The sequence below is a fragment of the Tilletiopsis washingtonensis genome (assembly GCF_003144115.1).
Source record: "Tilletiopsis washingtonensis strain MCA 4186 unplaced genomic scaffold FA09scaffold_17, whole genome shotgun sequence".
Taxonomy (NCBI): Eukaryota; Fungi; Basidiomycota; class Exobasidiomycetes; order Entylomatales; genus Tilletiopsis; species Tilletiopsis washingtonensis.
The window spans coordinates 221,926-245,544 of NW_020312014.1; the positions used below are offsets into that span (position 1 = coordinate 221,926).

The 23,619-nt window shown below is 66.9% G+C and overlaps 9 protein-coding genes across 9 annotated transcripts; 5 read left to right on the plus strand and 4 right to left on the minus strand.

Annotated features, from left to right (window-relative positions):
- Positions 1–541: 541 nt before the first annotated feature.
- On the plus strand, positions 542–3,854 carry FA09DRAFT_88336 (hypothetical protein). The gene is made up of 4 exons (XM_025745884.1): positions 542–1,160; positions 1,222–1,286; positions 1,340–2,128; positions 2,182–3,854. Exons 1-4 carry the CDS (start codon positions 646–648, stop codon positions 3,600–3,602), a joined length of 2,790 nt encoding a protein of 929 aa, XP_025596690.1. The 5' UTR covers positions 542–645; the 3' UTR covers positions 3,603–3,854.
- Position 3,855: 1 nt separating this feature from the next.
- FA09DRAFT_88359 (hypothetical protein) lies at positions 3,856–4,530 on the minus strand. The gene has a single exon (XM_025745885.1). The coding sequence runs from the start codon at positions 4,275–4,277 to the stop codon at positions 3,927–3,929; it is 351 nt and encodes a 116-aa protein (XP_025596691.1). The 5' UTR covers positions 4,278–4,530; the 3' UTR covers positions 3,856–3,926.
- On the plus strand, positions 4,456–7,305 carry FA09DRAFT_88333 (hypothetical protein). The gene is made up of 4 exons (XM_025745883.1): positions 4,456–4,827; positions 4,904–5,378; positions 5,444–7,044; positions 7,121–7,305. Exons 1-4 carry the CDS (start codon positions 4,633–4,635, stop codon positions 7,295–7,297), a joined length of 2,448 nt encoding a protein of 815 aa, XP_025596692.1. The 5' UTR covers positions 4,456–4,632; the 3' UTR covers positions 7,298–7,305.
- Positions 7,306–8,014: 709 nt separating this feature from the next.
- FA09DRAFT_340212 (hypothetical protein) lies at positions 8,015–10,821 on the plus strand (the record flags this gene model as incomplete). The annotated part of the gene is made up of 6 exons (XM_025744299.1): positions 8,015–8,486; positions 8,545–8,735; positions 9,120–9,504; positions 10,545–10,582; positions 10,643–10,755; positions 10,812–10,821. 6 exons carry the CDS (start codon positions 8,015–8,017, stop codon positions 10,819–10,821), a joined length of 1,209 nt encoding a protein of 402 aa, XP_025596693.1.
- Positions 10,822–11,173: 352 nt separating this feature from the next.
- FA09DRAFT_310618 (hypothetical protein) lies at positions 11,174–16,536 on the plus strand. The gene is made up of 3 exons (XM_025740637.1): positions 11,174–13,070; positions 13,125–14,252; positions 14,308–16,536. The coding sequence occupies exons 1-3, from the start codon at positions 11,454–11,456 to the stop codon at positions 16,252–16,254; spliced, it is 4,692 nt and encodes a 1,563-aa protein (XP_025596694.1). The 5' UTR covers positions 11,174–11,453; the 3' UTR covers positions 16,255–16,536.
- FA09DRAFT_331304 (WD40 repeat-like protein) lies at positions 16,513–18,391 on the minus strand. The gene is made up of 6 exons (XM_025742965.1): positions 17,971–18,391; positions 17,659–17,771; positions 17,406–17,553; positions 17,152–17,229; positions 16,869–17,098; positions 16,513–16,806 (listed from the first exon to the last, which is right to left on the minus strand). Exons 1-6 carry the CDS (start codon positions 18,307–18,309, stop codon positions 16,539–16,541), a joined length of 1,176 nt encoding a protein of 391 aa, XP_025596695.1. The 5' UTR covers positions 18,310–18,391; the 3' UTR covers positions 16,513–16,538.
- A 190-nt stretch (positions 18,392–18,581) lies between these two features.
- Positions 18,582–20,095, plus strand: FA09DRAFT_331305 (hypothetical protein). The gene is made up of 2 exons (XM_025742966.1): positions 18,582–19,673; positions 19,741–20,095. Exons 1-2 carry the CDS (start codon positions 18,660–18,662, stop codon positions 19,930–19,932), a joined length of 1,206 nt encoding a protein of 401 aa, XP_025596696.1. The 5' UTR covers positions 18,582–18,659; the 3' UTR covers positions 19,933–20,095.
- Positions 20,005–21,676, minus strand: FA09DRAFT_88475 (hypothetical protein). Its single transcript, XM_025745886.1, has 2 exons — positions 20,741–21,676; positions 20,005–20,689 (listed from the first exon to the last, which is right to left on the minus strand). Exons 1-2 carry the CDS (start codon positions 21,470–21,472, stop codon positions 20,111–20,113), a joined length of 1,311 nt encoding a protein of 436 aa, XP_025596697.1. The 5' UTR covers positions 21,473–21,676; the 3' UTR covers positions 20,005–20,110.
- A 1,462-nt stretch (positions 21,677–23,138) lies between these two features.
- FA09DRAFT_331306 (hypothetical protein) lies at positions 23,139–23,555 on the minus strand. The gene has a single exon (XM_025742967.1). The coding sequence runs from the start codon at positions 23,470–23,472 to the stop codon at positions 23,191–23,193; it is 282 nt and encodes a 93-aa protein (XP_025596698.1). The 5' UTR covers positions 23,473–23,555; the 3' UTR covers positions 23,139–23,190.
- Between the last annotated feature and the right edge of the window lie 64 nt (positions 23,556–23,619).

A 23,619-nucleotide genomic window follows, 5' to 3' on the forward strand; every position in this document is an offset into this window, starting at 1 on the left:
CGGGCGATTCGGGGCGTGCAGCACGATCTCCACCGGCGGAGCCGCAGCGCAGGCGGCGGCGTGGCGCGGCGCATGCCCGTCATTTTTTGCGGCGCCTCTCGCGGCGCGCGCCTCCACCGGCTGCGGGCCGGCGCGGTCTGTTTTCGGGCGCAGCGCTGCGCCCCGCTCCTCGAGCTCGCGGCAGGCACGGTCGCATCTCCCACGCTCTCACCACCAGCACGCTCCACCTCACACCCGCAGCACCGACCCCGTCACTCTCCGCAGTCACCTCTCTCACTTTCTCGTACAGATTGCACGCATACGCACGCCCGCCTCGGCGCCGCGACGACCTCCTCTCGGCGCCTGTTTCTCCAGTCTCTCGCCGCGCTCGTGACAGCCAGCCGCCGGCAGACCTCCTGACGTCGGCGCGAGCACTCTCTCACAGGGTCTGCACTTAGCTGCGCTCAGTGAAGATCGCATCGCCAAAGGGTCTTTGCACGTCTGCTCCGCGCTGCGCACTGCGACGCCTGCCTCTCCACCACCACCTCGCACTCCTCGTCCTCGCAGCAGCTCGCGCTCGCTGAAGAGACTCCACCTCGCAATACGTCTGCCGCTGCCGTCGCTGCGCGCGCCTAGCTTCGGCGCCGCAGTTTCCTCTGCCCGCTCATGAGCGGCGGCTTCGGTGGGCCCGGTGGCAGCTCCGCCAGCTCTCGGGCAGCCGCGCCGTTCCCAGCCTCTCCGACGCTCGCGCCCGCCGCCAGCGCCTCTGCGCCCGACGCTGAGCTCGGCTCGCTGGCCATGCTGCCTTACACGTCCGGCGGCGAACCATCAGCCGGCTCTCCCTTCTCGCTGGCGGCGTATGGGCTCGGACTCGATCCCTTCTCGGGCGACCCCGACGATGTGTACGCACCCGGGCCCTCGGCTTTCGTCTCGGGCTCGCAGATCTCGAGCGCCGCGCCGCCGCCTGCAGCAGCGTGGCCGCCGCAACCGCTGAAGGACGAGACGATGCTGGCACCGCCCGCGCCGCAGCCGCAGGCTAACGGCCCGCAGGCGCAGAAGGCGTCAGGCTCGGGCTCGAGCTCGGCGCCGGCAGAAGAGAAGAAGGCGCCGCAGGCGGTGCAGCAGAGCGCAGCAGGCGTGCCGCTGGCGCGCAACAATCCGTTCTTGAACAAGTTGAGGAGGTGAGTAGGCGCGAAGCGCGACGGCTGCGTGCTGCAGGTCTCTGACCGCGCTCGTTCACAGCATGGTCGACGATCCGAACACCGACGAGCTGATCAAGTGGGCTCCGCACGGCGAGTCATTCCTCGGTGAGTGCGATCGTTCCTTGGTGCCATACACTCGAGGCTGACACTTCGAGCAGTGCCCAACCATGTGCGCTTCGGCGACGAGGTGCTGCCTCGCTTCTTCAAGCACAATCGCTTCAGCTCCTTCGTGCGGCAGCTCAACATGTACGGTTTCCACAAGGTGCCGCATTTACAGCAGGGTGCGCTGAAGCACGACTCGCCGCAAGAGGCCGAGCTGTGGGAATTCAAGAACGAGCATTTCCAGCGCGACCGGCCCGAGCTGCTGATGCTCATGGCGCGCAAGAAGGGCAACAAGCACGAGGACAAGGAGGGCAGTGCGGCGCCCGAGGGCAAGGCGGGCAAGGGCAAGGAGAAGGACGACGGCTCGCTGAACCCCATCAACGGCGCGCTCATGCGCAATCAGCCGCACGACGAGGCCGGCGCGCTGCAGCTGGCGAGCGTGTGGCAGGCCATCCAGTCGATTCAGGGCGCGCAGGCCGGCATCAACGACAATCTGCGGCACCTGCACACGGCCAACGCTGAGCTGCGCCGCGAGGCCATCGAGCAGCGCCAGCGCAGCAAGAAGCAGCAGGACACTATCAACAAGATGCTGCGCTTCCTCGCCGGCGTCTTTGGCGCGCAGGACGGCTCGGCACCGGGTGCGGGCTTGGAGCAGACGCGCGCGCAGAGCCCTGGCGGCAGAGGCGCCAGCTCGCAGGGCTCACCGCGGCGCTTCACACGGCCGATGCGCCAGGGCGGCAGGCTGCTCATCGGAGATGGCAGCAGCCCGGGCGACAAGCACGAGACCCTCGACATTCTAGAGCTGCCGTCGGACGATGAGGAGGGCGCGCGAGCCGACGAAGCCGGTGAGTGCAGATGTGTAAGCGACACGACGCCCACGGCTGACCTCGACTACTAGCTGGCCGCTTCACGGAAGCGCACAGTACCTCGCCGCAGTCCGCAAGCTCGCCTTTCGCCTCGTCTCGCTTTGTGCACCTCAACAACTCGCCGCCACAGCGCGACGCGGAGCTGCCTGATGTGGTGTCAGAAGCCACAGCAACGCCTGGCGGAGGCCGCCGGATCAGCCAGCAGGCCGGCCGCAACATCCTCGACGCACTGGCGTCGGGACAGGGCGGCGACTGGCTGGCCGGCCTGTTCGGCGAGTCGCCTGGCGGTGCTGCAGCGGGCAGTGCGACCAATGCGAGCCAGCCTGCGACGCCTGGCGGCGGCTTCAAGCTCGACCAGAACACGCTCGCGACGCTGCAGAGCGTGCTCGGCAGCGCAGCTGCGCAAGGCGGCGGCAGCGGCTCTTCGTCTGCGCCGCAGTACGACGCGAATTGGGACGCGACGCAGCCGCAGAACTACTTTGCCAACAACGCCGCCGACGAGGAAGAGCAGCGCTTCAGCATGCCCGTAGAGGACACCGCCGCTTCGCCGTGGAGCAGCCTGGCGGGACAGGCGTCCGCGAACGGCCCGTATCCGGCAAGCGCCGCGTCGCCTCTTCGCCGAGCTGCGTCCTCGACTGCGCTCGTGCAGTCTCCTGGCCCCTCCTCTCGTACGCTTCCGTCTAGCAACTCCTCTGCTGGCGGCTCGGGCGGAGACGGCAACACGCTCTCGCCAGCAGCTCAGGCTCAGCTGGCGCTCACACTCGTACGCGCCAGCCAGAGCCTGCAAGGCGCCTCGGGCGATGCCGCGACCGTGCAGAACGCCATCAACGCGCTGGTCGAGGGCCTGAGGCTGGACCCGCAAAGCACTGCGAACGCTCTCGCCCAACAGCAGCAGCAGCAGCAACAGTCGACGCCGACGCCGGCGCGCAGCGACCAGACGACGCCGACAGCGCAGACGTACCAGGGCTATGACAGCGCGGCACCGTACGAGCCCACGGACGTCGACATGGATACGCTCTTCAACGAGCTGCTCACTGCGAGCGGCAGCGGCGCGACGCCAGGCCCCGAGCCGGAGCTCGACGTCACACAGCAGGGCGCACGCATCGCGCCGGAGAGCGTGGGCGCCTCGCCGACGAACTCGGGCAAGGCGAGCTCGGCCAACAGCACCGGCAACAGTCCGGTCATCCCGCAGAGCGGCACGGCCTCGAGCGCCGCCTCGTCGCGCGGCGTCTCGCCTGCCGTCGCTGCCGCTGGTGCCGCAGCTGCCAAGGCCGGCGGTGCAGTCGTCGCTGGCGGCACGCCCGACGCTGCGACGCCGCCCACGACGACGCGCAAGAAGCGAGCGCCGCCGCCCGAGTTTGAGGGCGTGCTGGGCAAGGACATCGAGCGTGCCAACGAGAAGGCGCGCAAGGCGCCGCGGCGCGCCTCGGTGAAGACGGCGGGCGAGGCCTGAGGCGGGCCTCTGGCGACTTGAAGGACGAGCCCGACGTCGTCCGACGCCCCTCACTGTATCACATAGCTTTGCTGCGCGAGGGCATTTCCCGTCGCGAGCACCTCATACCACATCATCGCGGCCCGGCCTGGCGCTCAGCCGTGGCCGGGCTCCGCACGCTCCTCACCTCTCACCTCAGCCGTCTTCCCACCCACCGCTCTTCAGGAGAAACGGAGGCTCAGAGAATCAGCACTTGTCCTGGCCTCAACATCCTGAGCCTGCACAGCCGCGTTCGGTGACGGAAGAGACAAGAGGAGGAGCTGAGCAGCTGTGCAGGATACGACGCTAAAGAGAACAAAGGAGCAGCCCGCTGGCGTGCTCTTTGTGCTCATCATCAGCGCGGCGCTGGTGGAGGAGCACAAGCGCGGAAGCGCCGCAGCCGGTCCGCCTCGCGACGCGCGCCGACGCGCATGAGGTGCATGAAAGCAGACTCAGCGAGGACAAAGAGCCAGAGCTGTCTGGCCGAGGTCGAGCCTTTGTGCTCACAAATGAGAGAAACAAGGCAGGAGAAGCAGAGTCTGCTGCACAGGCACAAAGCCGCAGTGCAGACAGCATCCCTGCGCTACGCAGTTCAGGAGGACAAGGCAGACGTCGCCGCGCGTGCGGCGCATGGCAGCTCCGACTGAGCACGCCCATGCACGACGGATCACGCCCATGCACAGCTGGTCAAGGGCTCCCGTGCCTCGCGAGCCTTGGTAGGGGGAAACGCACGTATGTGACAAAGGAGCGCCACCGATGCTTGTCTTCAGATGCAACGTTGGCAGAGCTGCAGCTGCTGGCACCGCGCCTCACTGGAGGAGAGGTCTGCCAGCTTCGAGCACGGCCTCATCACGACGCTCGGGCCCCGCGCGAGGCTCTGCGGCGGCGAGGAGGACCGGCGTGCGGAGGCACTCTGTGAGGAGATGCAGCGCCCACTGGCCGGGCCAAGCAGAGGCACCCTTCCAGCGCTCTCGGACCCTAGCTCTGCAAAAGCACTGATCTCCTGCCCGCGATGCAGCCGCTGGCACGCTCACAAGCTTCAGCGTGCTGCCCCCGCTTCTTTGCTCTACACACCCATCTCTCACCTCCATACCGTCTGATCAGACTCTCTGCAACCATGTCCGACAGCATCGTTCCCTCACCTCTGACTTCGCCATCGCCACATGACTCCGGCGACGACTATGTGGGCAATGAGTCAGACAGCTCGGTGCGTACTTGCCTCGCGACATGCGGTGGAACGGCTCGGTGTCAGCTGTACGCAACTGATGCACTACTACGAACAGTCTGATGGTGCGGAGCCTCTACGACTCGGCTTAGCGAGGCGGCTCGAGCAAGACGCCGGCGTCAACCAGCCGTCAAGTGGCGAGCACGAGGAGGCAGCTCCTCAGCGACAGCGGCTGCGCGGCGAAGCGTGGGGCGACGCGCGCGACCACGGACTCATTCTTGCGTGTGCGGCCAGCCAGCCCATCGCTGCCTGGCTTGTTCGGGGCGCTCCTCGGCCGCCTCACGCCGCCTTTGTGGCAATCGCGCAAGAGGCGTGGCCCGGAAAGAAGCACGAAGCGTTCCTCGTGCGCAGGCGTCTCATCAGGCTCTACGGGAGGTTCAAGACTGCTCTCGAGCATGTGCCGAGGTCTCTACGTGTGCTTCCGTACTCGGAGTGGCCTCCGGAGCGAGCAGACCAAGTCCCATACTGGTGGCCCGACTTCTACGCCAAGATCTGGAAGAGCACGTCCCGGTCGCCTGCAGGCACGCAGCCGGGTGAGTAGCCAGAGCGAAGCACTCACGCCCTACATGACTAAGACTGACCGCGTCAGCCTATGCAGTCGCTTCGATGCATGACGCACAGCCTTCGTCAGCAGTCGCTTCTTCTCCTACCACATCGCTTCTCTCCTCAAGATGGGAGCGCGCTCAGCAGTTCCCGATTCGCAAGATGAGAACTCCGGGCTGGAACCTCAGTCTCGAGGGCAAGCTGCTCAATGCAGTCGCAAGCAGTGAGGTGCTAGCGCCTTGGCTCCGCGATCGGCAGAACAGACGCCCGGACCATCTGTACGATCGCCTTACGGATTTTGCTATACAGCAATTTCCGGGCACTCGTCTGATCGGTACCGAGCTTGCCGCTCGTCTAGATCTCATTCACGTGCGATGCAAGGAGTTCGCCAGTACACTTCCGGCGAATCTGCTGGGCCAGCCTCTGGCCATGTGGTCAAGCGAAGCGATTGCGCAGCTGCAGAAGTGTCAGGGCATGCCGCCAAGCTGGGACACGTGGTACGAGAACGTAGCACTCCACGGCGGCGAGGGCTATCCACCGCAGTGGAAGGCTTCTTCACCGGACGAGCCAGCTGCGGCTGCCGCCGGAGAGCGTCTTCAGCCAGCGCCATTGATCCGTCCGGCGACCATCACGCAGTCAGTGCCGTCATCTGTGCCTCGAGCTAGCAGGTCAAGTGCCGAAGCGCGCGATGAAGAAGTCGGTCATAGTCCTCCCGCAAGTGCCGCTCATGGAGAAGCTCGTCGACTGGACTCGGCGCTCCCTTCTTCCCTCGGCGAGAGAGACCGCATCTCAGCCTCGCCGCACACCAGCTCGGTCAAGGATCCAGGCTTCGCCAACGCTGGCGAAGTCTTCGAGCGACTTCTCAGATTTACGGAGCTGAGAGCGTGGCTCGTCGACGGTATGGTGGCACCGATGCCAGTGCCGAAGGACTTCAAGAATGGCCTCCTCTGCCTTTTGCTGAGCGGCAGTCGGACCTACTACGATCAGGGCTACGTCACAGAGCGGTGCAGAAAGGTGCTGAACAGCCTCGACAGCAAGTACCAACGTAAGCAGGCCTTCTTGTCTGCGCACTCGCAGCAGCTTCCCACCGCGCAGTGGGAGGGCGAAGACAAGGACAAGCTGGCCCATCGCCCGAATTGGTTCGCTCTGTGGCACGATCAGGTGGCGCTGGCGCGTCGTGAGCGAAGTGCCGTCTCTGGCTCGCCGCTTCCCGCCCGAAGGACGGCTCTCTTCAGCGCTCCTGCGCCAGGCGACCGGGAAAGCCGCGACGCTGCTTCCGCTCAGCCAGTGGCAAGGGCTAGCTCGTTCGCATCCTCCTCGCGGAGTCCTGATGAGCCGATGCACAAGAGGCCGAGAGTGTCAGAAGATGCAGCTGATACTACTGCCTCAAGCTCGCAACGACTCTCTGCCACGCAGCGCTCTCACTTGGGCCCGAACACGCCGTCGCGATCCTCGTCCGCGCAAACCACTGTGCTCGATGTCAACATGTCGCCTCCTTCAGCGTCCGGACCCGAGCATCTCAGCTCTCTCAAGCAGGCCGCTACCGCAAAGAAGAAGCGCATGCTCGATGTCCTGCAGCTCGCTGCCGACTTGCCTACTAAGCTGCGGGTCTTCAGCGACAAGAGCGCCGTGCGCCGCTTCATGCCGCTTTACGGGGTGAGTCCAGAGGACGCGCACTTGGCCTGCCTCTCCTCTTAAGAATCTCGAGAGCAGCTCTGACGCGGATCTGCAGGACCTGTGCAAGAGACAAGTCTTTGACGACGACAACCTGCCCGATGAAGCGGCAGAGCAGGCGATGAGAGATCTGGTGGAGCTGGGTCTCGAGGCCAGCGGCGAGGGCCACGGCGAGGCGTGGGACCTTCTGCGCGCGCTCAGCAAGGCAGCACATGAGGCGTTGTGGTCTCAGTAATCCCAAGTCTTCTTGTGCTGCTCTGCGTTTGCTCGAGTTTTGTGTTGGCGAGGAGAGGTAGTCGGGAGCGACGTGCTGTGTGCGGCACTCTGACTTGGGCGGAGCGCGGCGACTCGGCGGCACAGCGCGGGCGCCGCGCGCGCCGCGCGTCAAGGGGCGAGGGGGCACGGCGCCGCGCGGCGTGGCGCACGCGCGCGACGCGACGTGATCTCTTGTTCTCGTTCTCCAGGACAAGGGAACGCAAGGCGCATCTCGCAACGGCCGCGGCGTTTCATGCACACCTGCAGCGGCAAGGGCGCTCCGACTAGAGCGTCATCTGCTCCCTCTGGGGCACAAGTGGAGAGAGCAGCGCGAAAGCGGGCTCAAGACGTCGCTTGGCTTGCCTTGTCCGCGGGAGGCTGGCACAGGAGCCGCCACGCGGCATCAGGCGTCTCTGCGGAGGGGCGACCCTCTCATAGATTGCCTGGATCAGGGCCCGACGCGATATGCGCATGATGCAGTCCGTCAGTTCTCCTCGGCGCCACACACTCGACTCTTGCCACCGAGGAGCCTCTGCGCTCGAGCCCCTGATTCCACAGCGGGGTTGCCCGCCGCGCTCCGCGCCATCGAGCGCGTGCATCCTCCCGCGCTTTGCCCTGCTTTCGTTCACTCCACCACGCTCACTCCAACAGCTCTCTCTATCCCTCTTCTACCTCTCTCATCTCTCCATCTGGCCCAATGTCGAGTCACGAGATCATTGACCTCACCCTCTCGTCATCGTCTGGCGGCGAGGACACCGCAGACGAGACACACGTCACGCGCGGAGACTCTTCAGAGGTCAAGCCTGCGGCCTCGCCACGCAAGAAGCGTGGTGAACGCTGGGGCCCCGATCGAGACCGGCTGCTCATCCTCGAAGCTGCAAGGGACGATGCCATCGTGGCGTGGCTTCACAGCCATGCCGAGGTGGCGGGCTCCGCACTCACGGCGGCGGCCGAGAAGGCGTGGCCCGGCGGTCCGCGCAATGGCTCACAAGCCGTCCGCAAGCGTCTGTGTCGGCTGCGCGACAGCTACTTCAAGCATCGAGAGAAGTTGTCCCGCTATTTTCGAAGCACCGATGTTCTGCTGTGGACGCCTGAGATGCACTCGTTTCCGTTGTGGTGGCAAGCGTACCATCAGCGCATTGCCTTGGCGCGGCACGTAGCATCGACGGGTGAGTCAGAGAAGAGGGGAGCAACAGACAAGCTTCTCATGCGTAGACATTCTGTCAGGAGACCGAGGAGAGAGCTGTGCAGCCGCGCCGGGCGAGGCGTCCGCCACAGCCTCAACGCCGCCGCCCGAGGCATCCGCCGCAGCATCGACGCTGCCGTTTGAGGCCTCGAACAACAACACGCAGCAAGGCAACGACGGAGCTGTCACCCATTCGGCGTCGCCCGAGACATCAGCCACGCCGGCAGGCAATGTCTCTGGAAGCCGTACTCATCTCTCTTCGGTCGCCGCGGGCAAGAGACGACGGCTGGATACTCCTGGCACACCACCGGCCTCATCGGGATCGCGGCAGACCTCGCCTTCTACGCCTGCTTCCTCGCCACCGCTGCCTCAACCACGCAACACCGCTCCGTGCAGTGAACAAAGCGAACGGCTTCAAGCTTCGGCCAGAGCAGCAGCTCAACGCCAGCGTCGTGACACGTCGAGCTGCTCAATTGAGAGCAAGAATTGGGAAACCACGCCGGCAGACAGCTCCGATTCTGACTACGTCGAGGGACCAAAGCAACGCGTGCGTATGGCCAGTCTGCAGGCGCCAGCCCGGCACACCCAAAACTGTCCGCTGACCGATTGCACCCAGCGGAAGAAGGCCGATGATGTTGCGCTCATCCACTGGTCTACGAACCGGATTCGCCAGCTGATTGATGCCTTTTCGGAGTGCGAGAGGACGATCGCCGCGCTGTACGACCATCACGTCAAGTTCAGTGACGCACACGTGAGGGAGATCGCACGTCGCCACCGTCCGCGCTCCCCGCTCTTGCCCAGCACAATCCTCAAGCATCTTGCTGCGCTGGGCGACACGTTTGACCAAGCAAAAGCCAAGATTCCCATGCGCGACGCTGTGGAGCACCTCGAGCTCGACGACTGGCCCGCAGAAGCTGGAGATCCGCCGCGCGAGCCAGCGTGGTGGAAGGACTGGTACAACAAGATCTGGTTGCGAAGGCCAACGGCGCTACCGTGTCTCTGTGAGTGTGCATGCTGCGGTGCGTTGGGCTATACACAGAGCTGATGAGGAACAGACTACTTCATCACTCGAGATCGCCTCGAAGACGAGCGCAACGGCAGAGCGTGGAGCATGGGGATGGAGTACTCCTCTGCCAACCCCAACCTGCCTCGTGCTCCGAGGATGACTGGGACGGGTCAGTGTACGGCCTTCTTGAGAAGGACCTCGGAAGTGCGCATCTACGAGCCCCTCTTGCGCCTTGCGTTGCAGCATGAGGAGCTGAGGAGGTGGCTGATTGACGGCAGGTCACCCATGCCTCGCGACAAAAAGGGAGGATTTGGCGTCATCATGCAGCAGCTTCGCCCCAAGGGAGATGCCAGCGCCGAGTTTGCTGCGCATTGCGAGGAGTTCATGCAGATACTTGACAACTCCTACAGCCGGGAAGCGCCTGTGGCGTTCCAGGCGCAGTCTCTACGCATTCCTACAGCGCTCTGGTCATCATCCGACGACAAGGCGCTGCTCAACTGCCTGCCTGGATGGGTCGCTCTCTGGCACGACAACATTGCGCTGCAGCATCGCGACGAAGGGCATCACCGCCAAGCTTCCTCTTCCAGCCCAGGCACTAGGCACTCTGCCTCTCAGATCGAGGTCAAGCGCGAGCTGCCGCGCAGATCACACTCTCGTCCTACCTCCCCGCGCTCCTCGGCGGCCGTCGGGCAAGCAGAGAAGAGACCACGGCTGGACTACGAGCCTGCTGCGCGTGTGTCATCCTCTCAATCTCAAGAGAGCTTCGTTCATCAGCAAGCTGCTACTCCTGCGCCAATTGGTCCGTCGTCCGGTCCATCGCCGGGCGCGTCGCATTGCTTCTCGGCGCGGACCGCAGCGCTCAGTCTTGAGCCTCCGCCATCACCATCTCCGCGCCACCTCCAGGTATGGCATGAGCTTGAGAAGCCTACAGATCAACACTGACACCCATTGTCCAGGCTGCAAGGCGCAGACAGAGCCTGATGAAGGTTCTGCTCACAGCAGAACAGCTCCTCGCGCAGCTGAACACGTTTTCAGACAAGGGCGCGTGGTCGTACTTCCAGCCGCTCTTTGCAGTGAGTTGAGAGCACAGTACGGCAACACGGCAAAGCGGTTCCTGACATGTTGCGCTGCAGGATCTGTGCACTGAGCGCGTGCTCTTCAACAAAGACGTGGCGGACGAGGCGGCGGCACAGGCTCTTGGCAGACTTGTACGCCACGGCTTGAAGTGCAAGGGCGAAGGCGAGGAGTGGGACCTCATACGAAGCCTTGGAATGGATGCATGCGATTCTCTCGACCCTTTAGTAATCCTTAATCCGCCTTTGAACCCTCTGTGTTGCTAGCAGGGACTGCTGCAAAGGTCGAGGAGGTGCATTTGTGAGCGACATGCTGTGTCCGCGCCGCTCACGGCGGGCGGAGCGCGGCGACTCGGCGGCGCGCCCGCCTCTTGCGCCGGCCTGCCGCGGCGCACACTGCGCATGTGCCTGCGCCGGTGCACCCTGTGCCGTGGTGCCGTGCCTTGCTTGCTTTTTGCCGGCCGCGGCGGAGGAGCGCGACACTGCTGCAGTGCCGGCTTAGGCGAGAGTGCTGCTGCTGCGCACTTAAGCCTCCTCGCCACCGTGCTGCACGCTGGGCTGCCGCCTCCCTCTCGCAGCGCCGCCCGCTCCGCCCGCCGCTGCTTCTCCTCGCCGCTCGAGCCGCACACGTCGCCGCCTGCTTCCCTTCTCCTCCAAACCCGCTCCGTTGCTCGTCGCGCCCTCTTGCCCCGCCTCTTCTTCCCGGCTCCGCATCGCTGGTCGCCTCCAAACACACGGCGCACCCTTCACGAGCGCCTGCGCCGCCGCGCCACCGCTCCAGCCGCGCCGCCGTGCCTCTCGCAGCGGCCCCGCAGCCGTCACACGACGTCCGGCGAGCGCGCCGCCGCTCCTCCGCGCGCGCCTGCCCTCCATGTCCTTCGCGCCGCCCGTCGCGCCGTCCGCCTTTGCCTTTGCGCAGGTCGCAGAGGCGAACGAGGCAGCGCAGCAGCCGGCTGCACCAGCTCCTGAGCCTGCTGCGCCGTCGGTCGTGCCGGCGGTCAAGGCCGAGGCAGTGTCGCAGCCGGCTGCGGTCGGCCCGAGCTCTTCGTCTCAGGCACCTCTCGATGCCACCATGAGTGAGCTCAAGCCGAGCGCTACCCTTGGCCGCTCGCCGAGCAATGCCGCTACACCTGCGGCAAGCCCGGCGCGGCCCAAGCGTGCGGCCGGCATCCTCGCCGCCGCGCAGCTGAGCAGCTCCTCGGCGAGTTCGTCGGGGTCGTCGGGCGCCGGCACTCGTGCTGCCGGCAGCAGCGCCACGCCGCTCTCCTCGCAGCCCGTCTCGCCGGCCACGTCGGCATCGTCGCCGTGCCGCGAGCGCGAGACGCCCATCGCGCCTGCGTACTTCTACCCGCGCGACGCTTCCTCCGCCACCGCCAGCGACATGGACGGCGTGCCCGTCTTCGAGCCGACGATGGCGCAGTTCAGTGACTTTGAGCGCTTCTGCGAGCGCATCGATGCGTGGGGCATGCAGTGCGGCATCGTCAAGATCGTGCCGCCGCCCGAGTGGCGCGCTGCGCTGCCCTCGCTGCGCTCCTTCCCGCCGCCGCAGACGGGCGAGCGCGGCGAGGACCCGTCGACGCGCGGCATTGCCTCGGTGCGTATCCGCAACGCCATCTCGCAGAAGTGGGAGTCGGCGGGCGGCGGCAGCGGCGCCTGGCTGCAGCAGAATCACTTGCATCCGAGCAAGGTGTGGAACGCCAAGATGTGGGCCGATGCCTGCGCGGCGCCCGGTGCTCGCGGCCCTGAGCTGCGCCGCATGCAGGCCAACGCTGAGCGTGCCGACGGCATCGACGGTGCCAAGCCGGACGGCAAGGACGAAGGCATCAAGACTCGCAGCGGCCGCGGCCGCGACTCGAACGGCGCCGCGGGCCATGCCTCATCTCCCGCTGTCGCAGCCGCAGCGGCTCGCAGGCGCAAGCGTGTGAGCCTGGCCGTGGGCTCTCCGGCGGCGAGCCAAGGCGCAAAAGACTCGCCGGGTCCGTCGTCTCTCTCGCAGGATGTCGCGCGACCCTCGACGCCGCAGCCGGCGCTCGAGGTTGACACATCGGACATGCCGGCGCTCGAGGCATCGCCGCTGCCCAAGCTGGAGGGCGCGCCGGCTGCCACTCCGCCTGGGCGCACTCTGCGTCCTCGCTCGCTCTCTACCGCGCCGGGCAGTGCTAGCAAAGTGCCTCTCGCTGCGGAGCCTACGCCGCATGCGTCGCAGACCAGCACCGCACCGCCGGTGCCTAAGGTCAAGGCGGCTGACCTCACTACGGCGGAGGAGTGGGCGGCGTTCGACCATGAGAACGTCTGGCTGCGCGAGTTTGCGTCGGCCAAGGCTCCGGCGGCTGAGCCGCAGAAGACGGAGGAGGGCACCGCGCAGGATGACCTGGTCGTGCCCTCAGCCGAGGACTTCAGGGACCCAAAGGTGTGCAGGGAGATCGAGAAGGAGTACTGGCGCGGCCTCACGTTTGGCCAGCCGCCGATGTACGGCGCCGATCTCAAGGTGAGCCAGAGTTCAGCCCTCTGCCGGAGAAGCCTGCTGACAAGTCCTCCACAGGGCACGCTCTTCACCGACGAGACGACGTCGTGGAACGTCGGCAAGCTGCCGAACATCCTCACGCGCCTGCGCCTGAAGCGCAAGCTGCCCGGCGTCACGACGCCGTACCTGTACTTTGGCAGCTGGCGCGCCACGTTCGCCTGGCACGTCGAGGACGTGGACCTCTACTCCATCAACTACATCCACTTTGGCGCGCCGAAGCAGTGGTACTCGATCCGCCAGGCCGACCGCACGCGCTTCGAGCTCGCCATGGCGTCGGCGTTCCCCGCCGACTCGCGGCGCTGCCGCCACTTCCTGCGGCACAAGTCGTACCTCGCCTCGCCGGCGTTCCTGGCGGCGCACAACATCCAGCCGCTGCGCCTCGTGCACCACGCCGGCGAGTTCGTCATCACGTACCCCTATGGCTACCACTCGGGCTTCAACCTCGGCTTCAACTGCGCCGAGAGTGTCAACTTTGCGCTGCCCTCGTGGCTCGAGATCGGCCGCCGCGCCGGCTGGTGCGAGTGCGAGCCGGATTCGGTGCGCATGGACATCGACGCGATCCTGCAGGAGAGCGAGGAGATCGAGGAGGCCGAGCGCAAGAAGGAGGAGCACGAGCGACGCAAGGAGGAGCGTGCTGCTCTGCGCGCGGAGAAGGATGCACAGCTGCCCGATGACGAGGCAGCACGCATGGCCAAGCTCGAGGCTCGTCGGCTGCGCGACAAGGCACGCCGCGACCGCCAGCGCGAGGAGAAGCTGCTTGCGCGTGAGGCAGGCCTCGCCACGCCGGATGCGAGGGAGGCAGACGTGTCATTGGACGCAGGCCAACAGGTAGCCGATCAAGCTGCGCCTGCGCGTGGGCGTGCGTCGGAGGCTGCGGAAGCGCAGCAGGAGGACGAGCTCGAGCAGTCGGCCTCTGGCTCGTCGTCAGGCTCCGAGGACGAGCCCTTCTGCGCCTTCTGCGTGTCGAACAACCACGACGACCTCGTCGTCATTCCCAGCGACTCGCCAGACGAGCCGGTGCGCCACGGCCACCGGCTCTGCTCGCTCTTCGTGCCCGAGACGTTCGTGCAGCCTGGCGAGGAGCGCGAGGACGGCGTCGACACTGTCATTGGCTTCGAGAACATCCCAAAGGCGCGCTGGCAGCTCGTGAGTGATCAGCGCGCACAGATACGTTTGCAGATGCTGATGCTTTGCGGCACAGAAATGCACGCTCTGCCCGAAGCCGCAGTGGGCAAAGCAGGGCGCCAAGGTGCAGTGCACCTTCGGTACCTGTGCGCGCGCGGCGCACGTTGCATGCGCGTTCGTCGAAGAGACCGGCTGGCTTCTCGATGTGCTCCCGCTCGACGCGGCGGACGCCATCGAAGGCCGCAAGAAGAAGGCCGGCGGCAAGGCGCGCTCGCGCAAGGCACCGGGCACTGCTGCAGCCGGCGCTTCCAGTGGTACAGAGGCGGCATCCGCATCTGATGGCAATGCGGCGGCAGAGGAGAACGAGGACGAGGACGTCGAGACGCGCAACGTCGTCCTCTGCACGCTCCACAATCCCAATCGAGCGAAGCCCATCTCGCCGGAGGCGGCACGGCGCGAAGCTGTCCAGCGCGCTCTTGCACTCGCGCTGCGGCCGCAGGACCTCGCCACAATTCACCTCGGCGGCGCACAGTGGTGCGCTCCGGTCGTGCGAGTCGTGCGCGAAGACGCGGCAGAGCCCGACGTTCCTGGCTCCATCGTCATCATGGAGGCTGGCGCCGAGCGCTTCATCAAGTGGGCCAAGCTCGTCTTCTCGCCCGAGCAGGTGCGCGCGGAGGAGGAAAAGTGGAACGCAGCGGAGGCTCGCCGTCGTGCGGAGCTCGGACTGCCCGAGGAGAAGCCGGCGAAGAAGCGCGTGCGCGACGAGGATGAAGCGCAGACCGCTGCCGAGCGGCCGACGAGCGTGCGCAGGTCGCTGGCCAGCAGCAAGCCTGCTGTGCCGGCCGAGGGTGCAGGTGCCAGCACGGATCTCGACGCAGACACTCCCGCCGGCGCGCGCAAGTCTCGCCGCAAGGCTGCGCCTCGCACGGCTGAGCCTCAGCCGCTCACGCAGCCAGCGATGCAGCCACCAGCCGCACCCAGTGTCGAGAAGCTCCTCGCAGCGCCGGCGAAGAAGCGCGCATCTGCGCCTGGCACGGCCAAGCCGAAGGCCAAGAAGGTCAAGGCGGAGCCTGTCATGGCCATTCCGTCGTCGAGCCCCCTGTCCTCGCCGGCTCCGGCGCCTCCGCAGGTGCAGCCCATGTCCATGCTGCCGCACGCGCATCAAGCACAGCACGCGCAGGCGCCGCACATGCCGTCGCCGCCTGTCCACCACGCCTCCGCTCAGCATGCGCCGGCCTCAGCGCCCTTCTACGCGCACGAGCACGCCTACTTGCGCGATCAGCACCACCACTCGTCGAACGGCGCATACGGACGGGCCTACAACGAGCCGCCGCGCAGCGAGTACGTGCCTCACGACGCGGCATCGTTGCGTGCGCGCTACCAGCAGCATGCGCCGCCGCCGTCGACTGCTCACGCCTATGGGCAGCATGCGGGTGCGCCGCCTCTAGCGCATGCTCACCAACAGCCGGCGCCGCAATGGCGCGGCGCATCCTCGCCTGAGATGGGCTATGCCTCGCCCGCCTACAGCATGCGCAGTCCCTACGGATCCGAGGCTCGCGCGCCGTCTGAGCACGCTGCACCTGCGCCTCCTCGCCTCAGCGGACCGCCGATGCAGTCGAGCTGGAGCTCCAGCAACGGCAGCTCGCTGCCGCCGATCTCGCGCTGGTCGCCGCGCATGCCGTCTGCTGCGCCGCACGCCTACCTTCCTCCTCTGCCGCCGCAGGCCGGCGCCTACCAGTACCCGATGCCGCCGACGCACCTTCCGCCGCTCCACGCGCACGCGCCCGGCCACGCGCACCCCGCCTACGGACCTCCCATGTCGCATGCGCCGCCTCACCATGCCTACGCGCACGCCCTGCCGCCGCCGCATGGCCACCGTCCCGACCTCCCGAGCGCCGAGGCCTGGCACGACCAGCACGCGCGCCCTGACCTCGGCCATGCGCACCCGTATGCGCGCCCGAGCGGCATTTCGCCGCTGCAGCACCACGCACCGCTGCTGCCGTCCGTGCGTGGCGGCCCGTGATGCCTCGAATGACCCCAGTATTCTCCTGCATCTTCTCCTTCATCTCTCCTATTCATCTGCCTCGTTCCTGCGCAATCCTCGGCCGCCTGCGCGCCATCATAACACATTCGCGCCCGGCCATATCCTCTACGACTCTCGCGCCGCTCCTCTATCTAACCCGGACACCTACTCTGCCCTCCTATTCGCTGCTTGTTGCGCCTTTCGTCGCCTCTTTGCGCCGCCTCATCACCTCTTCTGTATCTCCACCTGCGCTGCACCGACGTGATATAATGATGCATTCGCGCTCAGCTCTCGAGGTGCGAGTCGTTGAGCGCGCAGCACACGACGGCCTTGTTGTGGCCGTTGTATTGCCGCACCGTCTCGCCGCTGGCGAGCTCCCATAACCGTGCGACGTGATCTGACGATGCGGTGACAAGGTAGGCGCTGTCGGCGCTGAACGCCGCATCCCACACCCATCGCTGGTGGCCCACGAGCGTCTTCTCGAGCGTGAACTCGTAGCGCGCCGTGCTCCAGATCTTGACGGTGGTGTCGGCCGAGCAGGTCGCCAGATGCCTGGCATCGCATCAAAGGAGGCTCAGCATGTGCAGCAGCTACAGAGTCGCAGCGACACTCACCGCACGTCTGGCGAGAGCAGGCACTTGGTGAGGTACTTGTCGTGCGCCCGGAACTTGGTCACGGGCTGCAGGTCCGTAAAGTCACCGGCGCCTGCTGGCGGTGTTGGTGGAGCCGGTGCAGCGCCTGATGACCCGTCTGATGACGCGCCTGCCTCTCCACCACTGCCGCCCGGCATCGAGTTGGCACCCTCGTAGCCGCCTGATTGGATGCGCCAGACGTACACGTTGCCCTGTCAAGACACCGGCGTGAGCGATTGCCGGGCACGAAGACTGGCAGACTCACCTTGTTGTTGCCTGCCACCAGACATGAGCCGTCGGAAGCGACAGTGACCGACCGAATGGGTACCTCCTCTTCTGGCACCTGTGAGATGCGGTCAGCAAACGACTCTAGGCGACCGCCCGGACCGGTGAAGCTCTCTCCTGACAGCTGTCGGCAAAGTGAAAGCACTGCGTTGGGCACGAGCAGCGCTGCTCTGCAAGCGCACCGCAGTCGATCGCTCGCTTGCACCATTCTCGTCGCCAAGTCGCCGCACTCACCAGTTCATGGCTGCAGCCATTCTCGCCCAGATCCCACACCTTGACGCTGCCCGCCTGATCGCACGAGACCAGCTCGCCCTGATTCGGGTGAATGACGACGTCGTTCACGGGTGCGCGATGGTCGTAGATGCGCTGTGGCCGTGATGTCCTGCGGCGAGAGGCGCGAGTCAGCGAGCGACGTCGGCGCTCAGATCCTTGTAGGCATGCATGCTCTGCCAGCTATGGCGCCGCGCCGAACAGAGTCTCTACGCACCGCGTGTCCCAGATCTTCAGCGTGCCGTCCTCGCTGCCCGTCACAAGCCACTTCGCATCGCAGTGCCATGCGAGCGAGGTGATATTCCCGGAGTGTCCGTCAAATGTGGCCACCTGAGTGCGAGAGACCAGATCAGCAGGTGGCCAAGAGCTGCCGCTGAGCTTGCGATGGCCTGCAGGCGCAGCTGTCATGCCGTCTCGCGATTGCCGGGCTGACCAGCGACCCCCGTGCGCGAGTGGCAGCTCTCTGCGCAGGCGCGCAGCACTCGACAGTCACAGCAGCCACAGCTCACGCTCCTCCTGCGCGACTCACGGGATTGCCGCCGCCGCCGTTGTGCCCGACCTGGCCCATGCCCTGGCCGAGGGTGCAGTCGTACAGGCGCACCTGACACATGGCCGCGGCGGCGAGCCAGCGCTTGTCGGGGCTGATGGCGAGGCGGTTGACCTGGCTGTCGGGGTGCTGCACGGTGCGCGCGCACACGCCGCTCCACGCCTCCCAGAAGCGGATGCTGTGGTCGTAGCCGGCGGTGCAGAGGATGACGGAGAGGGCGTCGTGCGCCGGCGGCGTGGGCGAGCGGGTGCGTGCCGACGCCAGCGGCACCGACGAGCCGGGCGAGCGCGTGGCGCCCTGCAACGTCGCGGCGCGCGACATGGTGTTTGGGTGCTAACAGCGGCGATACGGAGCACAGAGACAAGCACGGAGCGGAGCAGTGAGAGCAGTGGGAGGCGGTGCGGGGTCGGGAACAGGAGCTCGGTGCGGCGCGCGGCGTGGAGGTCGCGGCCCGAGCCCCAGGAGGCCGGAGTCGCGCTCAGCCAGCGTGGAGCCAAGCCGGGCTGGCCTGGCTGGGCTGCAGCGCCGGTCACGTGGGGCGCCCGCCAGATTATGCTGCAGCGGAAGCCACCGGCTGCACCCGCCCTCCTTCCTGCTGCTCTCCATCCTCCGCACATCTCTCACTCCACTCGCCCGTTCCTCTGGCCGTCTGCAGCAGCAGCGCTCCAGTCATGGCTGCCCTCTCGCCTCTGCGGACAGCGCTGCGGCAGCGCCTCTGTGCGCTGCCAGTGGCCGCCACGCCGTCCGTGGCCCGCGGCCTCGCCTCGTCCTCTCGCGCTGCTGCCTCGTCCTCCACCGCTTCCCCCTCTGCCGGCCCCGCACGGCACCTGCCACCACTCGCACGGGCAGACCCGCAGCTCTACGCCCTCACTGCGCCGCTGCCGCTCTCGTCGCTCTCGGCTCTCGCGACGCGCTTCCATCTGCTGCCCGCCAGCCTCTCTGCGCCGGAGCGGAAAGCACGTCTGGAGGCCGTGGCGCAGGCGCTGGTGCACCCGAGCCTGCTGCCTCAGCTGGCGCGCGCCCGGGCACTGAGCAACGACGAGCTGCAGCGCATGTCAGGCGACGACCAGGCGCGCGAGCAGTACCTGCCGCTGCCGGAGAAGGACAACGCGGCGCTGGCGGCCGAGGGCAACGCCTGGCTCGGCATGCTCATGTCCGAGGCGCTGCACCTGCGCTTCCCGCACCTGCCCGTGCGCGCCCTCAAGGCCGCCGTGTCGGCGTACGTCGGCCCGCAGACGCTGGCCGACGTGGCCGCCGAGCTGGGCGTCACGAGCGCATCGCTGCTGCGCTTCGATCCCTCGAACAAGGTGGAGCCGTCGTCGCTGAAGCTCTCGCGCGGCAAGGCCGAGGCACGGAAGGTCAACGCACGAGGGGCCTCGACCGATGCGCTGCGTGCGCTCTTCGCACTTGTGCTCTCCATGAACGGCCTGCCGGCGCTGCGCAAGCAGCTGCACTCGCTCATCCTCTCGCGCCAGCTGCCACTCGAGCAGCTGCTCAAGTTCACCGACCCAAAGCGGGTGCTGAGCCAGACGTGCGCCAAGTACAGCCTCGAGCCGCCGGTCAGCCGGCTGATCGCCGAGACGGGCCGCACGAGCATTGCGCCCATCTTTGTCGTCGGCGTGTGGAGCGGCGCGACGAAGCTGGGCGAGGGCACGGGCAGCGCACTGAAGATGGCAGAGTACCGGGTGAGTGCGCCTGCCTTGCATTAGGCCTCGAGACTCGCGGCTGACGCATGCTCTTTGCCTCTGGCAGGCAGCAGAGGACGCGATGCGGCGCTTCTACCTCGCCACACCCGGCCAGTCCTCGCTCGCGACGATGCCGTCCTCGACGCTCGACGCAGAGTTTGCCGGCGCCTCTGCAGAGGGCGCAGCAGAGCCACGGCCGGCGTACGTGGCACAGCCGCTGGGGCGGAGCGAGGTGGTGCACGGAAGCAGGGCGGCATAGACCAGGGACAAAACAGGGGGAGCATTAATGACCAGACGCTGCTCCTTGTATGGTGCCATGACGTGCGGTGCGTGTTCGTGCGTGGCAGATGATTCAGGTGCGGGAGATGGAAGCAGACAGAGACAGTCGCGTGCAGGGGAGAGCAGCGTCTAGGATAATGATATTGCGCAGCGGGCGTCTATCGCGGCGCAGTGCCTCGCAGCAGGGCAGCTCCTCCAGGAAGCTGAGCTATCCTCGCTCCGAGCCCGAGCACTGTCCGCACACTCTGTGCCGGGCGCGCCAGCACGCGTGCCAGCGCCACCTGCATCGTCAGGCTAGGCACTGGCGGTGCGGCGCTGGCCTTTGCGCCTTCTTTCGCGATCGGAGCAAGCGGTGCAGGGAAGAGCGCAGCGGTGAGGAGGGCACGGAACGAGCGAGTTGCCGTCAGAGGCTCAGTAAAGCAGATCTGCGCATGCTGCGTCTCGGCAAAGGCGCTCTGCCATGCCGCGTTCGCTACGCTGCCGCCAGCCGTCGGCGTGGCGCTGGTAGGCATGAGCAGCGCGGTGCGGCCATGCGTCTGCAGCAGCGGCAGCAGCAGCTCCTGCATCTCGACGGCCTGCGCGCATTCTTGCAGCGCCTCGAGTGTGGAGGGCGCGCTCGAGGGCAGCAGGAAGAGCGTGTGGAAGGGCAGGGCGTGCGACTTGGAGTACGAGGCAATGGTGCTCTTGATGTGTGCGCGCGAGTCGGCAGACGAGAGCGACATGCTCAGAGGGATCACCTTTTGTGGACGTCAGCCTGCAAGCATCAGGGCCACGCACGCTACACTCACTGCACCACGACCGCGCTCCTTGCCAATGGCGCGCGTCCAGGGAAACGAGAAGCGCCTCCTGCCCGCGGCCTGTGCGCCGATCGTCTGATAGCCCTCCTGCGCCCTTGCGGGCGTGCGCACCTCGCCTCGCAGCCAGCCGCCGAGTCGCCGCGTGGCATCTACGACGGAGCCCAGCGTGAGCGACGCAGCGGCCTCGTCGTCGGCGCGGGCACGCTCCTTGCGTGCACGCGCCCAGGCGGCGTATACATCTGCCACGGAGAGCGTAGGCGGGGCCTCTTTGCGGGCCTCGAGCTGCGCGGCCTTGGAGCTCGACGGCTTCAGAGCAGGTGCTGCCTCGACTGGAGCTGGTGATGCGTCCGGCAGCAGGAGCAGCACGCTGCCGCGCTGCTCACCGGCGATCCAGCAGGCGAGCGCCAGGGCCGTGCGCTGCGCCTCGAGCGTGGCCGAGGGGCTGTAGAAGACATGCAGCGCCGGTGCGGCGGGTGCGTGCCAGAGGATGGCGAGGGTGTTGCGCGGGTGCAGCGCCGCTTCGAGCAGCAGCGAGAGGAGCGGCAGCGGCGCGAGCAGGCGTGCGCAGAGCGAGAGCAGGCGGGCGTGCAGCGCGTGCAGCGCCGCGAGGAGCGCGTGGATGACGAAGGCGAGACAGCGCAGCGCGAGGTAGAGGGCGTAGAGCAGCATGCTCGCAGAGTCGGCGGTGCGCCGGCGAGAGGGGCGGGTGCGCGGTGAATACATAGGAGACGCAGAGGCGAGGACGAGGAGAGACGCGAGCACCGACGAATAAGGAGCAGGGTGGAGGTGGGCGAGACCGAGGGCGGGCGCAGACGCTGGCCAGCGTATCTATAGGCGCGGCGGCGGTGGAGGGGACGAGGCAGCGGGCACAGCGGCCGGCCGCATCGAGGTGCGAGGGAGCGCCGGACGGGTGGAGCAGGCGGGCTGATAGCGCAGAGGGGCAGGAGGCGCGACAGGGGCACGCACCGGACCGCCAGCCAGACGCGTCGCGGTGCGGGGAGCCGCCGGCAACGCTCGCATGCGGCCGGCGCGCGGCGGGCCGGTGTTGCTCTCGGCGCCATCGCCGATGCTGCTTCTGCTGCTCCCTCTCTGCATCGGCAGCGCGGGCTTTCACCAGCCAGGTAAGCGCTTGACTGCGGTGATCTCGGATGCTTCGGCAGGCTGATCCTGATTTGACCTCCTCTTCACTCGCTGTGGCCTTTCGCTGCCGCACACCTCCGCCCGCATCGGGTAGCAGGCGCGCGGCCTGCCCACGCGACACAGATGCAGCCGCGAGCCAGCCTCTCACGCGCGAGCTGGGCCATAGCACAAGCAGCCTAGTCTGCGTGCTGACCCTTGAGCATAGCCTCAGCAGCAGTCGTTGAGAGCCAGAGATGGGCCAGTCGACGGGTTGCCGCCGAGCCGCGACGGGCAGCGAGGAAGCGAACGCATGTGCTGCCCGCACGTGGCGCAGGCCCCTGAGCCGGCCTTGCTCTGCCCGACGCCGCATGCCGACCTCCGCGCCTTGCCGATCACCGCTGCATGCTGACAAGCAAGACGAGGTGTCTCAAGCACAAGTGAAGCCCTTATACTCGCACTCGACTCTTAGCGCTGCAGAGTCTGAAAACGGCCTGCTGCGGCTGCTGCGGCAAGGACGCACCTGCAGCGCTGGCAGCCGCACATGGGCCGTGCAGCGCCTCAGGATTGCGCTCCGAGTCGACGCCGCTGTGCCACGTGCGTGGTGCTCGAGTCGGCTGCACGTCTTCATAAGTGCGGATGGTCAGCTGCCTGCGTCCGAGAGCGACGACAGCGGCGCGGAGGCACGACATCGCCCTTGCGGATCCCGACGTGGGCTTCTGGCGCTGCTCCGAGGTACCGGATCGGCACCGCCGTGATGAGGAGCTGATAGTCCCGCGATCGTTCCCGTTTCTGGGCGCAGCCAGTCACCACAAGCCAGACGCAGCTGCTACCTCCTGTTGTGCTGTCAGCTGCTTCTCGCGGCCCGCGAGAGCCTTGTCTGATCTCAGGGGACGCTCCGACGCGGTGGCGTCAAGTGCCTGTGCCGAAATGCTTCTCTTGCGCGCGCCGCAGCGTGTTACAAGACGAGACGGTTTGCCCCCGCAGCACTTTGTGTCCAAATGAGGTGCCGGAGCGACGGATGCGAGGTACATCGACGATGAAGAGGGGCAAAGAAGCATGCTCGGAGCGCGATGTCGGCTCACCGCACCGCCAGCTTCACGCTTCGCCCGCCCCTCCCGAGGTCGCGCCTCGTGCATGCTCAGAGCCCACGGGCCGCCGCCGCTGCGCCAGAAACCAAGCATGCGGCTCGCTCGAGCACTTTTCCACGTCTCTCGCTCTGCCGGCGCCGAGGCGTGCGGCGTCCTGCGACGCACGGCGGGCGAAGACGCAGGGGGCGTGCAGCTGCGCATGAGAGCAGCCGCCGCGGCGTCAGGGCAGCGGCCTCAGCGGCGTGCCGTGGCGCGGCGGAGGCGCCACGGGGAGCGCAGAGCGCAGACGAGGGGCGGGGGTGCGGGTGTGCTTCTGCCTGCTGCCACGCTTTCTGCGCTCTGCAAGCTGCACGCTGCGGCGCTGGTGCTGCCCGGTGAAGCATAGGCATCGTCTGTCTGCTGTCTGCGCCTTGAGACGTCCTCGTGGGTGCGGCCAGAGGCAGAGCGGCCGTCGGCAGCGGCACCCCTCTGCGCATCAGGCACTAACCCAACTTGCGCGAGGAGGCGTAGCGCCATCGAGCGCACTGGCGGCGCGCCGCGCGTGTGGCCGCTGTCTGCGCTAAGGCCGAGCCGCTGAAGTTGATGAGGCGAAGGAGGGGAGAGCGCGGAGAGGCAGCAGCACCCAGCAGGCAGCGGGCGTGTGCCTGGCGCTTCATGCTGGGC

What these genes read in the sequence shown, in the direction of transcription:
- FA09DRAFT_88336 (XM_025745884.1), top strand. Translation starts at nt 646, where the DNA reads ATGAGCGGCGGCTTCGGTGGGCCCGGTGGCAGCTCCGCCAGCTCTCGG. An exon ending in TTCTTGAACAAGTTGAGGAG is followed by an intron (nt 1,161 to 1,221) that starts GTGAGTAGGCGC and finishes GCTCGTTCACAG; the next exon opens with CATGGTCGACGATCCGAACA. An exon ending in CGCGCGAGCCGACGAAGCCG is followed by an intron (nt 2,129 to 2,181) that starts GTGAGTGCAGAT and finishes CTCGACTACTAG; the next exon opens with CTGGCCGCTTCACGGAAGCG.
- FA09DRAFT_88359 (XM_025745885.1), bottom strand. Translation starts at nt 4,277, where the DNA reads ATGGGCGTGCTCAGTCGGAGCTGCCATGCGCCGCACGCGCGGCGACGT.
- FA09DRAFT_88333 (XM_025745883.1), top strand. Translation starts at nt 4,633, where the DNA reads ATGCAGCCGCTGGCACGCTCACAAGCTTCAGCGTGCTGCCCCCGCTTC. An exon ending in GCAATGAGTCAGACAGCTCG is followed by an intron (nt 4,828 to 4,903) that starts GTGCGTACTTGC and finishes TACTACGAACAG; the next exon opens with TCTGATGGTGCGGAGCCTCT. An exon ending in GCTTCATGCCGCTTTACGGG is followed by an intron (nt 7,045 to 7,120) that starts GTGAGTCCAGAG and finishes GCGGATCTGCAG; the next exon opens with GACCTGTGCAAGAGACAAGT.
- FA09DRAFT_310618 (XM_025740637.1), top strand. Translation starts at nt 11,454, where the DNA reads ATGTCCTTCGCGCCGCCCGTCGCGCCGTCCGCCTTTGCCTTTGCGCAG. An exon ending in TGTACGGCGCCGATCTCAAG is followed by an intron (nt 13,071 to 13,124) that starts GTGAGCCAGAGT and finishes AGTCCTCCACAG; the next exon opens with GGCACGCTCTTCACCGACGA. An exon ending in CAAAGGCGCGCTGGCAGCTC is followed by an intron (nt 14,253 to 14,307) that starts GTGAGTGATCAG and finishes TTTGCGGCACAG; the next exon opens with AAATGCACGCTCTGCCCGAA.
- FA09DRAFT_331304 (XM_025742965.1), bottom strand. Translation starts at nt 18,309, where the DNA reads ATGTCGCGCGCCGCGACGTTGCAGGGCGCCACGCGCTCGCCCGGCTCG. An exon ending in ACGGCGGCGGCGGCAATCCC is followed by an intron (nt 17,772 to 17,970) that starts GTGAGTCGCGCA and finishes TCTCGCACTCAG; the next exon opens with GTGGCCACATTTGACGGACA. An exon ending in CTGAAGATCTGGGACACGCG is followed by an intron (nt 17,554 to 17,658) that starts GTGCGTAGAGAC and finishes CTCTCGCCGCAG; the next exon opens with GACATCACGGCCACAGCGCA.
- FA09DRAFT_331305 (XM_025742966.1), top strand. Translation starts at nt 18,660, where the DNA reads ATGGCTGCCCTCTCGCCTCTGCGGACAGCGCTGCGGCAGCGCCTCTGT. An exon ending in TGAAGATGGCAGAGTACCGG is followed by an intron (nt 19,674 to 19,740) that starts GTGAGTGCGCCT and finishes TGCCTCTGGCAG; the next exon opens with GCAGCAGAGGACGCGATGCG.
- FA09DRAFT_88475 (XM_025745886.1), bottom strand. Translation starts at nt 21,472, where the DNA reads ATGTATTCACCGCGCACCCGCCCCTCTCGCCGGCGCACCGCCGACTCT. An exon ending in AGGAGCGCGGTCGTGGTGCA is followed by an intron (nt 20,690 to 20,740) that starts GTGAGTGTAGCG and finishes CGTCCACAAAAG; the next exon opens with GTGATCCCTCTGAGCATGTC.
- FA09DRAFT_331306 (XM_025742967.1), bottom strand. Translation starts at nt 23,472, where the DNA reads ATGGCGCTACGCCTCCTCGCGCAAGTTGGGTTAGTGCCTGATGCGCAG.